The 14,921-nt window shown below is 59.4% G+C and overlaps 1 protein-coding gene across 2 annotated transcripts; it reads left to right on the top strand.

Moving 5' to 3' along the window:
- The first annotated feature begins 2,565 nt into the window (after positions 1 to 2,565).
- CBX6 (chromobox 6) lies at positions 2,566 to 13,513 on the top strand. 2 transcript variants are annotated; one of them, XM_030320657.1, is made up of 6 exons: positions 2,566 to 2,702; positions 2,884 to 2,927; positions 3,079 to 3,144; positions 3,295 to 3,361; positions 7,676 to 8,617; positions 12,635 to 13,513. In XM_030320657.1, exons 1-6 carry the CDS (start codon positions 2,634 to 2,636, stop codon positions 12,656 to 12,658), a joined length of 1,212 nt encoding a protein of 403 aa, XP_030176517.1. In that variant the 5' UTR covers positions 2,566 to 2,633; the 3' UTR covers positions 12,659 to 13,513. The 2 variants fall into 2 exon arrangements, with proteins under 2 accessions (XP_030176517.1, XP_030176516.1); XM_030320656.1 differs by lacking the exon at positions 12,635 to 13,513 and having other exon boundaries at positions 7,676 to 8,879.
- The last annotated feature ends 1,408 nt before the right edge of the window (positions 13,514 to 14,921 follow it).

Here is a 14,921-nt window from a genome sequence, read left to right as displayed (position 1 = left end):
ATCTCCAGGACTGTAAGATAATAAGTCTGTGTCGTTTTAAGCTATTGAGTTTGTGGTAATTTGTTAAGGAAGCCTTAGGAAATTCCATATTTATTCCAGCCCTAGTCACACTGTATGGCAGGTGCCTGTCCCACCTGGCTGAGACTTCCCCCAACCCCGGGGCATCTTTGTTTAGCTGGTTTAACACCAAACCTTAAAAAGGGTCACAAAAGCTGCTGCATGAATGGATTTCATGTTCACCCACTTTATCCAGCTGCCTGTCTCACTCAGCTTGAACACACACACACACACACACACACACACACACACACACACAGACACACACACTCATATCCACACACTCACCTGCCCATTCACCCCCATCACCCCCAGGAAGGCAGCTCTATTCATATACCAAAGCTCACTTTGGACTGGCTAGAAGATACCTATTTTTCAAGAGCATGTTGATTTCAAGGAAGGCGAGGGGGATTTCTCCCAAGATACTAATTAGACAAATCTCCATAGATGCAGGGATGAGAAGCAGAAATTTTGATGTGGTCGATTTGAAACCACAAGAATTTGTCTTGCAGTACAAAATGTAAAAATCCTCTTTTCTTTTTTTTTTTTTAATTTTTTTTTTCAACGTTTATTTATTTTCGGGACAGAGAGAGACAGAGCATGAATGGGGGAGGGGCAGAGAGAGAGGGAGACACAGAATCAGAAACAGGCTCCAGGCTCCGAGCCATCAGCCCAGAGCCTGACGCGGGGCTCGAACTCCCGGACCGCGAGATCGTGACCTGGCTGAAGTCGGACGCTTAACCGACTGCGCCACCCAGGCGCCCCAAAATCCTCTTTTCTAATAAACAAGTCACGAAAGCAAGAGACAGTCCTGATCCTCACCACATCCCCATTGCTCTCCACCTCCACCTCAGCCCCACCACTGCCACGAAAACGGTGGCAAAATTTCCATTTAATGACACCAAAAGAGGTTCACTTTATATCATCAAGGGAGAAAAGCAGATTCCAGGCAGCGTGAATCACCTGATCCCATTTTGTTAAAAAGAAATAATTCAGGGGTACCTGGGTGGCTCAGTGGGTTAAACCTCCCACTCTCGGTTTCTTCTTCAGTCATGATCTCACTGTTTGTGAGATGGAGCCTACCTTGGGCTGTGCATTGACAGTGCAGAACCTGATTGGGATTCTCTCCACCCCCCACCCCGGCCCCGCCCCCGCCCCTCCCCCACTCTGGGAAATTAAAAAAAAATTTTTTTAACGAGCACTTTTTGAAAGAAGTCACTTAAATCTATGTACTACGTATACACAATGTATACACATGCGTATATACCTGTGCTTATGTAAGTGTAGAACAGGCTGGAAGAGGATTCGTGAAGATATTAACAATGGTTTGATGGAGATTATGGACAGTTGGGCTTTTTTCTTTTTTCTTTAATTTACAAAGAACAAGGCTGTTGGTACAAGAAAGAAAGAAAGAAAGAAAGAAAGAAAGAAAGAAAGAAAGAAAGAAAGAAAGAAAGAAAGAAAGAAAGAAATGAAGCGTTCGTGTGGCAGGGCTACTTTGTGTCCATTTCCGGCCAGCCAGGTCGCCAGGTCCCTCCTCAAATAGGAAGCTGGGGTCTGGTCTCCCTGTGAGCAATGGCGGAGCCACGGAAGAAACTGCAGGCAGCCGGAGAGTGCGAGGCCAGGGGGCCTGGGAATCAGAAAACATATAGACCCGGCCCTGTGGGCGCCTTCTGCCAAATGACCCAAGGATGACCCACTTCAGGGCCAATCTGGGGTGTCGGGAACCCGGATCTCACCCACAGCCTCTCTCTCCTTCCCCTCACCACCACAGTCCTCGCGGTGGTGATCTCCAGCCCGCCTCCCGGGTGAAGGCAGGTGCCGCCCAAGACCCCAGCCGGCCAAAGAACAGATGCACAGGTTCATCCCGGCCTTCCTCCACCCCGTTCACTGCCCCCACCCCTCTTCCTGCGGTGGAGTTTTTGTTTTAATTCATCTGAACTGGTTACAAAACCACACTCCCACGAATACATAAATAATGGATTGGGGAGGAGGAGGGCAATGTTTTAAAGAAATTCCCGCAGGGCCTGGCAAGGCAACAGCAAATGCATTTCTGCTGTATCATATTTAACTGTTTGCAAACTTCTGCCGGGAAGATGCGCAGCAGCTGCACAGACTCTCACGTCCTTTCCCTGCAGGGGCCTAGCGAGCCTTTCCTGGGGGAGGTGTTAAAGGGAGGGAGATGGTGTCAGCTCTCCGGGGCCGGGAAGACGGAGAGGGGAGTGAGAGGGTGTTTGTCGGGCTGCACCGCGCCCGACCAGGCTTCGCACAAGCCGAGCATCCACCGGGTTCCGGGCCCAGACTCCCGCCGCCAGGCGAGGCCCCTTTAAGAGTCGGCGCGCGCCCCCGCCCCGCGAGCGCACACTTTCCCTAGCAACCGCCCCGGGGGAGGGGGAGGTCCTGGCAACGGCGCGCCGGCCCCGAGCGGTCACGTGACGGCCCGCAGCTGGAACACGAGCGCGCGCCCCGCCGCGCGCCCGCCCGCCGGGGCCTGTGCGCTGCGGCGCGTGCGCGAGCGGTGCAGCACCGGCCGCGGGAGCAGGGAGTATTATGGGCTGTGGGTGCCGCTGAGCAAGATGGAGCTGTCTGCAGTGGGCGAGCGGGTCTTCGCGGCCGAATCCATCATCAAACGGCGGATCCGAAAGGTGAGCCGCCTCCCGAGGTGGGACGCCTTGCCCGGCAGCCGGTGTCCGGGTCCGCGGCTCACCGGGGCGAAGCGGTCCCGCTAACCCGGGCCCTCTCGCCCACCCCCGCGCCGCCGCCTCCTCGCGTCCCCGCATCCTCCCCACCCCCACTCCCCCCTTTTTTTTCTTCTCTGTTTTTCAGGGACGCATCGAGTACCTGGTGAAATGGAAGGGGTGGGCCATCAAGTAAGTGCCGGCGGGATACAGGGGCGAGGGGGAAAGGGAGGCAGCGGGGCCTTTTTTTTTTCCTGGTGGGGGGGTGCGCACGTTTGCTGCCTCGCATGTGCCTCTGCCCATTAGGTTTTCATTTTTATTTTGTGCATGTGTGACTCGGCAGGTACAGCACTTGGGAACCCGAGGAGAACATCCTGGACTCGCGGCTCATTGCAGCCTTCGAGCAGAAGTGAGTTTGGGGAGCTGGCAGGGGCGGCGGGGCCAAGGCTCGGCTGGGGCGCCGCGCGGGGAAGCGGGGGAAGCGGGAGAGCGGGGAGGGCAGCGCGGAGTGGGGCCCGGGAAGGGGCTCTTTTTAACCTTTGGCGTTTCTCGGCCGCAGGGAGAGGGAGCGTGAGCTGTATGGGCCCAAGAAGAGGGGACCCAAACCCAAAACTTTCCTCCTGAAGGTAACCTGGCCCAGCCCCAGCAGCCCCCTCTCGGGCCCCTAGCCCTGGCGCAGCACGGGGCCTGCAAGGGAGGGACAGATCCGCGGCTGCCCAGGCAGGCGGACCTTTCCAGAGGGGCCCCAGCTGGGCAGGGGGTGGTTGTGAGCCCCCGAAGAGCCCCTGGCAGCCGGCCCTGGGCAGCTCCAGCTTCAGCCAGAGGGGCCTGGGAGTGGGAAGTGAGGGGGGAGGATAATCCTCGCTGAGAAAACAGAGTCTGGGCTGGCCGGCAGGGCTCCCGCATGGGGGGGGGGGGGGGGTGGATGAGGCAGGTGGGGGCTGTCCACCTGAGGGGGTGGCAGGGAGGTTACTTCCACAGGCTAGATGAAGGGAACCTTCATGGCCCCCAGCCCTGCTAAGGCTCTGCCTGGAATTCAAACCCAGCGGGGGAGAGTAAATGTGGCTTCCTTCAGGGCTGGGAACAGAAGAGGCATTTGGGGGCCACCTGCCTCCCTGCCCCCAGTTTCTTTCACTGTCAGGATTGGTTCTGCATGTCTCCCCTCCTCACTGGGGACTGCAGCTTGAATTTGACCTTAGATCACTTCGCTTTGAGTTTCTCACGGGCTGAGCCACTGGCTTACCCCCACCGCTGGCCGTTTCTGGACATTGTAATGAAGATGGGGTGGGGGGAGTGAAAGCATAGCACATTAGCCTCAGCAGGGGAGGGAGACCTAGGAAGGAAGCCATCTTAGGGTTCAGTTTGGGGTGGGAGGTGGTATCTTATTTTTCTCAGAACAGAGTCGGAAAGGGAAGGTGAGATGACCCTAGGACGCAGGCGAGACTGCAGGCAGGCCTCCCTGGGAAACCACAGTTGACCCAGTAGTGCTGAAGTTGCCTGGGGGCCCCAGCCTACCCTGACAGCCTGTGACTTTGTGGCGATTGGCTGAGTAAGGGCAGGGAGCGCTCTGCAGAGAAGAGAGACTCTGCCGAATGCAGAACCTCGGAATCTCCCATTTGCCCAAAAGGCCCCGTGAGGGTGGGGTGGGGCTGAAGAAGCCCAGACCAAAAGGTCTGTGCGTGTACAAGGGTTTGGACTTAAAGCAGACATGAAAGACTCCATAGCTTCCACCTGTTTCCACGATTCCTGTTCCCAACCTGCACACGCTCCGGGATCCATGGAGGAGCACACTTAACCCTTGATGTTTCTTAGGAGGAGGGATGGGGCGGAGCAGCTGGAGGGCGGGTGGGCTGTGTGACAGGCTGTGAGCGCAGCTGGAGCACCCTCTAGCGGTGAAGTGAGTAATGACCGTGAGCTTGGATTCACAAAATGCCTTTTTTTTTTTTTTCTTTGGTAGCCGTAGCTCCTGAGCTGGCTCTGGGCCTAACACAGTGCTGAGGCCCCTCATGGATTATCTCCTTTAATCCTCTCAACAACCCTATGAAGGAGTACCATTCCCATTACGCACATGAGCAAAATCAAGGCCCAGAGAGGGGAGGAGGCTTACGTGAGATGCCATCACCCGGCTTCCTGGCCTCCATTCCTGCTCCTTTCCTTCACCCCCGTCCCTCAGAGAGCACACGTCAGGTTAAGGGGACACGGTGGACACACACAGGAAACCATGATGGTCGCAGAGTTGGTGGGGCAGGGGGTGGAGAGGCAAATGGCGGGACCTTGACTTGGACCTTTACGACAGTGACCATAGATATTTGCAAGGGGTGGTGGAGATCAGTTTGGTCCGGGCCCGGGGCTCTGTGAGTCCCTGACAGGCGGTGTATCTGGGAGACAAAGTATTCTCAGCGCTTACTTTCTGCTCCGGAACCGTTCTGAAGGAAACGGGAGCCCGTGAGGTAGGTTGTCGTTGTCCCCATTTTACACATAGGAAAACTGAGGCCACGGCGGTTGTGTAACTTGCCCACGGTCACAGAGAGTCGGTGGTAGAGTCCAGGTCTTGAACCTTCTGTGCTGTCTGTAGTACCTGCCAACCCCTCAGAGCCGTGCCTGTCACCGGCCAGAGTGGAGTAAACACATTGGCCGTGGGTACCATTTTTCATTCACGGGCCAGACCCAGGTCCCACCTTCAGTGAATTCTCAACCACCTGGGGGAGGGGAGAGGAGGGGGAAAGGGTAAACCGGTCCCCTTCCAAACAAAAGATACATATATATGTTGAGAAGTTACAAAGTAAGAAACGTTTCCCATAAAAAGTTTGGAAACCCGCTCCGCAGGGACCCTCGCCACTGGATTTGGGCAGAGCCACGATGACAGAGGTTTGGGAGCTCAGGCAGCATGCAGATGGCATAAATGCTGACCCCCCCCCCGCCCAGGGCGGGGACAGAAAGAGTGGAGATTCCCCCGAGCTCCCTTGGGGATGAACTTGCAAAAGACCCTGCTTGCCAGGCCGAGGAGAAAGGCTAGCTTTCTCCTGCCTTTGTCTGAGGAGGGATAGGAGGAGACCAGTCCCTGGTTCCACTGGCTGGTGCACGGGAGGAGCTGGCCACCCTGGTCCCGGGCATTCTAGGCCGTGTGTGCTGCCACCTAGTGCCCAGAGGGACTGTTGGCCAAGCAGCCCTCAGGAGACCCCGCAGCGTGGCCAGGAGGGCCATGTGGCGTTGAAGCGTGTTTCCACCACCTTCTAAAGACGATCCTCGCTAATGCAGTGAAGAAGTCCGCAAACCCCGCTTCTGGGCGGTTGTGGTCAAATACGATGTAGTTTTGCCTGAGGGGCACACAGGCCACCTCGCAGGGACTGGCTAAGTGTCTAGTGCTGTGCGGTGGGATGTAGAGAGACCCCAAACTACAGGTCTCACTCTTGCGGAGCTCACGGGCCAACCGTGGGAATGTGTCCTCCCTCTCGGCCCACCCGGGTTGAAGGAGACACAGCCTAGCGCGTCTCCCCCACCGGGAGCCAAGGTATCTGTAGGTGACAGTTCTGTCATCGCCTCTGCTCTCTCCAGCCATTGCTTTCAGTCCCTTGCCCGCTACATCCTCCCACTGCTGGGCTCTCTGCTCCCAGTGTTTGTCTTAGTGGCGTCCGTGCCGCAGGCCACGGGGCCTCTGCAGCAGCCTGGGGCGTGTCAGGCTCAGAAGGGACCACGGCTCCCTCCTGCTTAGGCTTCATCCTCCAAGACGGGCCGTGCGCCTGATCTCTGCTCCTCTAAGCCCCGTACGTCCTTTCTTACATTGAGTCAGTCACCCAGTGTCATAACTGTCTGTGACCTGTCCTCTCCATGGGGGGCAGCCCCTAGGGGAGAGGCTGCGGTTATAGTTCCAGCTCCAAGCAGCTGGCTTGTGACTAGTGTTTTGTTAGTGAAGGAAGGATTGGCTATGGAGGACGGTCTTGATGGCCTCGTGAGTCCCTTGCCCTGAACTTGAGGACTCTGGGGGCCCTGCCACACCCCACATCTTCAGTGAGGTGAGCTCCTACAGAGCCCTGGGGCCTTACACGCCTCACACCTGGGAGTGCAGCTGAGCCCGGCAGCCGGGGACATTTTTCGCTGGCCCCACGGACTCACTCAGCCATCCAGCCCTCAGGCCACCTTGGCACGGATTCGGAGCTGTTCCCACCTCTTGGTTCATCCCCGCCAAACCCATGTCTCGCTGGGGTGGGTTCCAACCGAGGCTTTGGGTGCCGGCTTTGGAACTCACTGGCACTGATTTGCTCGGACCCAGGCCCTGAGCCAGATCCTGGGCAGACATGAGTCAGACCCGGGAAGGGAAGGACAGCATACAGGAGGGCATATGCGAGCATACGGGAGGGGCTGAGAGCTAAGGATCTGTCCCAGGGGTGATGATCAGCTGGGGAGGCAAATCCAAACTGGAAGTGTAGCCCGTTCAGAGACAGGGCACAGAGCATTTGGGACCCTGCGAGTAGGTCAGTGGCGTTGGGGTGTGGAGTGAAGCAGGGAGGAGCCCCCCCCTTCTTTCTGTCCCCGAGTATCGCTCTGCGGAGGGCTGCCAGGCTAGGCTGGGATCCTTCACCGAGCAGAGTTGGTCCGGGGCTTCTGAGCAAAGGGTGTGCTTTCCAGGTCGTGTCCTGATCGAGGACACTCCTCTGTGTCAGCAAGGGCAGCCCCCACCCTATCTGTCCCAGGGCCCCACCGCCAAGCCGTGGCGGGCCCCGACGGGGGTGCGACCTGCTTTCAGGCCTCGTGCACTTTGCTTCACCTGTCCGAATGGGCTTCCTTTTATCTCTAAGCCGGGGTCGGGAGGACAGCTGATTCTCTGAAGGGCTCGCCGGGTAGCGTAACGGGACCGTACTCGTGGGTGGCTGGCGCAGGAGCACCCGGAGGAGGTCAGCAGGAAGCCGAGCCCCCGCTCAGCCCTTCCCTCTGCCCCACAGGCGCGAGCCCAGGCTGAGGCCCTCCGCATCAGTGACGTGCATTTCTCTGTCAAGCCAAGTGCCAGCGCCTCCTCGCCCAAGCTGCACTCCAGCGCGGCCGTGCACCGGCTCAAGAAGGACATCCGCCGCTGCCACCGCATGTCCCGCCGCCCGCTGCCCCGCCCGGACCCCCAGGGAGGCAGCCCTGGCCTGCGCCCACCCATCTCCCCTTTCTCTGAGACGGTGCGCATCATCAATCGCAAGGTGAAGCCTCGGGAGCCCAAGCGAAACCGCATCATCCTGAACCTGAAGGTGATCGACAAGGGCACGGGTGGAGCGGGCACCGGGCAGGGGGCAGGAGCCCTCGCTCGCCCCAAAGTCCCCTCCAGGAACCGCGTCATCGGCAAAAGCAAGAAGTTCAGCGAGAGCATCCTGCGCACCCAGATCCGCCACATGAAGTTCGGCACCTTCGCGCTGTACAATAAGCCCCCGCCCGGCCCTCCGCCTCCCCCGCCGGCGGGCAAGGCCGACCCTGCCGCCTCCCCGGGCCCCGGGCTGCTGCTGGCGGCCCCCGCCGCCCCCTATGACGCCCGCAGCTCCAGCTCCTCCGGCTGCCCCTCCCCGGCACCGCAGTCCTCCTCCGACCCCGATGACGCGCCCCCCAAGCTGCTCCCTGAGACCATGAGCCCATCTGCTCCCGACTGGCGTGAGCCTGAGGTGCTCGACCTGTCCATCCCTCCCGAGGTGGCGGCCACCAGCAAGAGGGTGCCTCCCGACGTCACGGCTGCCACGGGCCAGGCGCCTCCCGTGGCCCCTGAGCCTGCCGGCGCCTCCTCTGAGCCCGAAGCTGGGGACTGGCGCCCCGAGATGTCACCCTGCTCCAACGTGGTCGTCACCGATGTCACCAGCAACCTTCTGACAGTCACTATCAAGGAATTCTGCAACCCTGAGGATTTCGAGAAGGTGGCTACTGGGGTAGCAGGTGCCACTGGGGGTGGTGGCGGCAGCGGGGTGAGCAAGTGAAGGGGCTCCACCGAGGTGGGGGGGGGCTGGGGGGGCCCTCCTGCCCAGAGCCCTGCTCTTGCCCCCACCCCTGCCCTCAGACGCCTCTGCCCGTGCTTTGCTTGTTTCAGATGGCTCGGTGTTGACCCCGGGAGGGGGCTGGGCGGTTGGAACCCCCCGAAGCCTGGGGGAGCGGCCGTCCCGGAACGGATTTGGGCCGGGGTGGGGCCAGGGCACTCAGAAGTCCTCCTCCTTGTCTCTTGGCACCCTCCCAGCCCATGCATGGTGGGGCCCGCTGGGGGGCTCCTGGGGAGCCCCGGAACCCAGAGTTGGCTGCCTCCTCCACATCCCGCTCTCTCTCCCCCGGCTTGCTTCCAGCTCGCGCACACAGCATCTGATTTCTCGGTGCTAACCCGGCAGCTGCGGGGCCCCTTAGGAGACCCCTTCCCCGTATGGGCACTGCCTCTTTCCTTCCCCCAGATGCCTGGGCAGGAGGGGCAGGGATGGCAAAGCCCAGACAGAGGTTGAGGTGAGGCCAGCTTCGGCCCCTCCCTCCATATCAACGAATGCAGCAGGAGCCGGACCGGAGGCCTGGGTCTTCCTGCCCGCTTTTGGCCAAGACCCAAGCAGGTCCCCTTAGGCTCCACCCCACCCAGTCTCTTTCCCAATCCCCATCTCAAAGGTGGGAGGGACAGGCAGGGACCTCCCCTTGCCACAGCCTCCTAGCATCTTTAAAGGCCCCTTCAGTTCTCCACCAAAGGTGCTACAAGAACCTGCTGTAGAAACTTCCGGCTGGCGCACTCATCTGCCGCCCCTTGGCGTGTCTGTGCGCCTACGCATATGGGCGCTGGGCCCGGGCTTTCAGGCGGCCCCCTTGAGGGTTCCACGGAATAGGGTCGTCGAAGGCCTGGACCTTTCCTTGCCCAGACCTGGCCCGGGCCTCGAGGAGTTTGCTGTGGGGCCACAGCCTGATCCCCTCAGCCCCCCAGTGCTGGTGTGTGTGCCCCCAAGCCCTCCTCCTCGGGGTGGTGGGCGCAACCAGCCGGGCCTCTGCTGCAGACACGGCATGGTGGGGACTGAGGTGGAAGGGGGAGACCCCCGCCCGGGCCATCCCCTTCTTCCCCTGTCCCTGGGGGGGGGGGGGGGGGGGGGGGGGGGGGGGGAGCCTGGAAACCATTCTGGGGGTGGGGGTGGGGGGCCTCCGGCTTCGCCCGCCCCCTCCCTCTCTCTTGCGTCCGACTGCTGAGGCTTCCTCCCAGCACAGCCTGCTCGAAGCTGTGGGTAGCTCCGGGCCATGCCAATGGCCGTCCGTGCCAATGGCAGAGACCCACCCCAGCTTTAGGCCGGGCACTGGGAGGGCAGGCAGGCCAAAGGGGGCGACCAAAGAGGGGGCCTGTGTTCTTTGGGAGGGGGAGGGTGGGCGAGACCAGGGCTCCCGTGCCCTGCGGGAGGCCACCCTGCCGGCCCCGGCTATCAGTCTGGCCTGAATGGCCTGTCCCTGTGCGTCGCCCAGGGGAGCTTCGTAGTGTGTGCGGCCAGGGGTGTGTCAGCCCAGAAGCGCGATGGCAAAAGGTGGTCGAAGGAGGCAGAAAGGGAATCCTGTTAGGTAGCAAATGCCTTTGCCCGAAGTACAGGAGGACTCGTTCTTCCGAATCTCCCTGCGGGGGGCTGTGGCGTGGCCCCCGTCCCTCCCCACCCCAGGATGTAGAACAAGGGCCCTCACAGGGTTTGGGGGGCTGGCACTCCTAGACCCCTCCCCACCCTGCCCTTTGTGTCGGCTCTGTGGCCGTCCAAGTGCCAATTGGCTTCCCCCCTCCCCAAAGAAGGGCTGGTATCTCTCCTCTGTCCTCGGAGGGGATTCCCCCCCCACCCGACCCCTCACCCCAGGTGAACGACCACCTGGGTGTCAGTTACAGGTGTTTCCAGAGACCATAGAAATGTGTTTTCCTGAGAGTCCGTGTCATTCGTGACTTTTTTTTGTAAAGAAGTTGTGTTTTCAGAGGTGATTTTATGACAGGAAAGTGAAAGAGTTAGTTTTGCAGAAAAACAAAAAACAAAAAAAGAGGAAAAAAAAAAAGAAATAGAAAAAAATATCGTGGGATTCCTATGGGGCTGGGGCGGGAGTGGGGGGGAGAGAAAGAGATATTTAAAGAAAAACTAGTGAAGCAATGATTGCACAGGCGAGGTGGCAATGTTAGGAACCGGGGACGGAAACCCAGACCCGGCTGCCGATCCCTGGGGTCCCTGCTCTCTCTCCTTGGCCCGAGGTGGGGAGGCCTCCCTCCTGTCCTGGGCCCACACGCCACACCTACCCTCCTTCAAAGGGAAGGAAGACAGCTGTCCCCAAGGGAACTAGCCAGAACTGCAGGGGCCCGGGGCTTGGAGCCCACGTTTGGGGAGGGTGGGGGTCAGCGGGAGCCCCACTGTTGTGTCATCGGTGACTTTCTCCAGGAAGGCTGGTGAGTGGATACAGTTGGGTTCCTTGCTCTCTTCCGTTTGGTTGCCAGCGTGTCCCGTCCTCTGGTCCCTCCCTCCCCATCACCCCAAAGACCGTGACGCCCCTGAGTTTGCCTGGCCGGGTGGGGGTTGCAGGCTTCAGGAAGAAGGAGCTGTAGACTCCGGGAGAATCTTAGGCGGTGATCCAGAGGGACTGGGGGTGACCATGGGGGGAAGGGAATGCCTGCCCCTGCCCCTCCGCCGCGTGGCCCCACCCCACCTCCGCACACGCAGAGGCACACGCGCACGCTGCTTCGAGGTGGGCACCTCCCCTGGGGGGGTCTAGGTGGGCACAGGGTCCAGAGCAAGCGGAGCCCTCCTACCTCTCCGAGGGTGGCTCTGAGCGGGAAACCCATAACCCCCCCCCACACACACACACTCTTGCACGAATCAGCCTTCTCCGGGCCCTCCCTCTCCCCTTGCTGCTTTTCCGTTTACCTAACTACCAAGCAGAAGTCGCATTCTGGTTCGCTTTATTTTTATATGTGAAATATCCCTCAAAGCCCGATCTCTTCCCATGTTCAGTAGCGGTTGGGGCATCGGTCATTCTCCCCTTAATGCCACCTCCTCCTCCCCGCCCACGTGTCATAGGAAACAGGTGAGGTCCCGTGTCTCTGGTTTGAGATGGGAAATTGGGACACCTCCGTCTTCATTTCCCTCTCCGACCCTGAGCGTGCCCTTCTGTGAAATGGGTGTATTGGGCGGCAAGGCCTCTTCGTAAAGCACCGCTGGTGTCCAGGCAGCTGCTGAGGATCCGGTGGCGGTCGAGGTTGCTGGCGCTGGGGCCTCTAGCTTCCCACAGCCCCCTTTCATTCTTGCCCCCCGAAGGGGCCCGGGGCAAAATGAGCTGCATCCTTCCACTGCTCTGGAAAGAAGGGCTGATCAAGGCCCGACGTCAGCGTGAGGTGGGCGGAGAGCGCCCCACTTAAGAGACCTGGAAACTAGGGCCCCTCGAGGCAAAGCTGCTTCGCGGGGTGAAGCGCCCAGCTGCCCTGGTATTTCGGGAAAAGCCCCTTCCAAAGGTGGGGGCCCGGGTGCCGAAGCTGCTAGAGAGCTGGCCGGCTCCCCGCTGCCGGGCGGTCTGGGCAAGAGGTCCGCCCCAAGGAGGAAGCAGTTAGGCCAGAGCGGTTGGGTCATCACCAGCCTCTTCAGCCTCCGCGGGGACCCGAGTGGACATACCACCTTTTCTCACCTTTCTGGGTTTTGTTGGTTTTTTGGGTTGGGGTGGGTTTTGGGGGCTTTGTTTTGTTGTTGTTGTTGTTGGTTTGGGGGGGGGGGGGTTGGTTTTTTTTTTTTTTTTTTTTTTGCACTTGGCCCACGCCAGACAGTGGAGCCCCACATGGTGAGTTCCACTTTCCGGCTCCCATGCACTAGCCCAAGGCAGCCTCTTGGGGGCTTGTATGGTTTAAGGAATCACTTTGAAAAAGACAAGGAAAGTGTTTAAAGGTTTCTGTTTTTTTTTCTGTCTGCATCTCCTCTCAGATTCAGAAAGGAGGTTGGGGCTAGAACCAGGAGCCTGTCTCCCTCGCCTGCCTCCGTCTGGCTGACAGTCACCAACACGCCGAACTAGGGTGACAGGCCGAGCGGGGACAGAGGACCCCAGCTCCCAGGCCTGCGGGGTCTCCCTGCCCCACCTTGAAGGAGTCGGTACCCCACTCCGAGCGGCGAGTGAGCGCCAACTGTATGCAGAGCTTCAGTTAGGTAAAGGGAGGCTGATGGTGTCACGGGGGGGACCCCTTGCGAGAGGTCAAGGTAGAAAGAACAGGTTCTGGGGCCTTTCCCTGGCTGTTGGGTGGAGTGCAGATGGGCACTTTTTGTTTCTTTTAATTTAAAAACACAAAGGCCTAAAGAAACGTATCGTATGATTTTTTTTTTTTTTTTAGTTTTTGAAAAGCTCATTGAATGAACTGTGCACGAATGAATTCTATATATATAAAAATATACATATATAGCTCTATATCTGGGGAGGGGCGCGGTCTCTTTTCTCTCTCATTTTAAAAATGAAGTGTTGTTGCCTTTGTCTGTGGTTCAACCATCCAGCTCCCAGCTGGCTAAACTTTGCCTCCAGTGGTGAAAGAGAGGGAACCAGAAATGGAGCCCCCACCCCCACGCCGGGGTGGGGCCCCCAGTCCACCTGCCCCCTCCCCGAGGTGGCGGGTGGAGAAGACGGCTCGTTTTGGGTGTGGGTTTCGGTTCTGTTCTGGATTCGGTTGTTTCTGGGCCGGGGGGAGGGGGGTCTGTGCCGATTACTCTCGTCTTGTACGTTTCGTTCTGCTGCTTTTCAATGTTGTATCAATGCCAGGAAGGGGGAGTGAAAAGCCTCTTTTGCCCCCCAAATAAATTGTCACATTCCGAAGCAAAGGTCCGGCCCCTACAGTGGGCGTGTGTCTGTCTCATTTCTAACAGGCTGTGACTGTGGCCTTTAAAAGCATCAGGCCTGGAGCACCTGGGTGGCTCAGTCGGTTGAGCATCTGACTTCTGCTCAGGTCACACGATCTCGCGGTTTGGGAGTTCGAGCCCGAGTCAGGCCCTGTGCTCAGAGCCCGGAGCCTGCCTTGGATTCTGTGTCTGTCTGCCTCCCTCCCTCCCTCTTTCTTTCTCTGTCCCTTCTCCTGTGTGCTCTCTCACTCTCTCTCAGAAATAATAAATGAATAAACTTTAAAAAATAAATAAAAGCATCAGGCCAGGGGTGCCTGGGCCACTCGGTCGGTTAAGTATCCAACTCTTGATCTCAGGGACACGAGGTCAAGCCCCGTATTGGGCTCCGTACTGGGCGTGAAGCCTACTTTTAAAAAAAATCTCAAAAAAGTCCCACCAAAACATCAGGGCCTCTCCTGCTACAGGGGAGGGGAGGGGCTGCTGCCCCTCCAGCTGTGGCCCATTTCGGAGCTCGCCACCTCCCACCCTCCTTCCACCCCACCACCTGCCAGTGAACTGAGCTGGAGGGGAGGACCCTACACAGGTGAGGCTGGTAAGGCTGAGGTGTTGCCACTTTCCGAACCTGGAGAAGGCCAGGCAGGCGGGCACGAGGGAGGGGGAGGTCCCTCCACTGCCCGCTCCCCACTTGGAATCACAGTGGCTGCAGCGGAGGGGTCTGTAGGGCTGCGTCCCTAACAAGTTTCTTGCCACAGAGCTTGGGAGAGGAGCAGCCACGAGGAGCCCTCTCCCCACGGCCTCACGGGTTCAAGAGCAGCGGCCCCAGGCGAACCGAAACCTTCTTCAAGGGCCTGTCGCTCTGCTCCTGAGCCACACCTGTGTCCATCCATTGCCCCCCCCTGTTTGCGGGGCCTTGAGCAGGTGTCCCCCCCAATCTTCCTCTCCTACAGCACCCCCACCCCCTTATGAAACCCCCGGTGTCTCGCCTCTCAGATGTCTCCCCACCCTGCACAGTCCCCACCAGTCCCGCCCGGTCTTTGGCAAAGCCTCTCTGGTGTGCCAGCCTCCGTTCCTACCCGCGCTCCCCCTCCTTCTTCCACACGAGTGCCCCTGGGGGCTGGCAGCCCCTGCCTCAGGCCTCTGGGGAGCCCGCTGTCCTCAGGATCGTGTCCCGATCATGTCCCGAGTCGTCCACCTGGCAGCCTGCCACGGTGCTCTCCCCTCCCACCCTGGCGCCTCTCCAGGTGCCTCCCAGGCCCCCACCTGTGGGTTTGTCCCCCCAGGTCCCTAAGGGCGGGGTCGCGTCTCACAGCCCAGCCCCTGAGACACAGAGGCTAGGCCCTCCAGTGGTCGTTTCTCTGATTGTCACCAAGGGTCCACCTCCCACTGGGGT

This window comes from Lynx canadensis, chromosome B4, assembly GCF_007474595.2.
Source record: "Lynx canadensis isolate LIC74 chromosome B4, mLynCan4.pri.v2, whole genome shotgun sequence".
Lineage (NCBI taxonomy): Eukaryota > Metazoa > Chordata > Mammalia > Carnivora > Felidae > Lynx > Lynx canadensis.
This window is presented reverse-complemented; position numbering and strand designations above follow the sequence as displayed.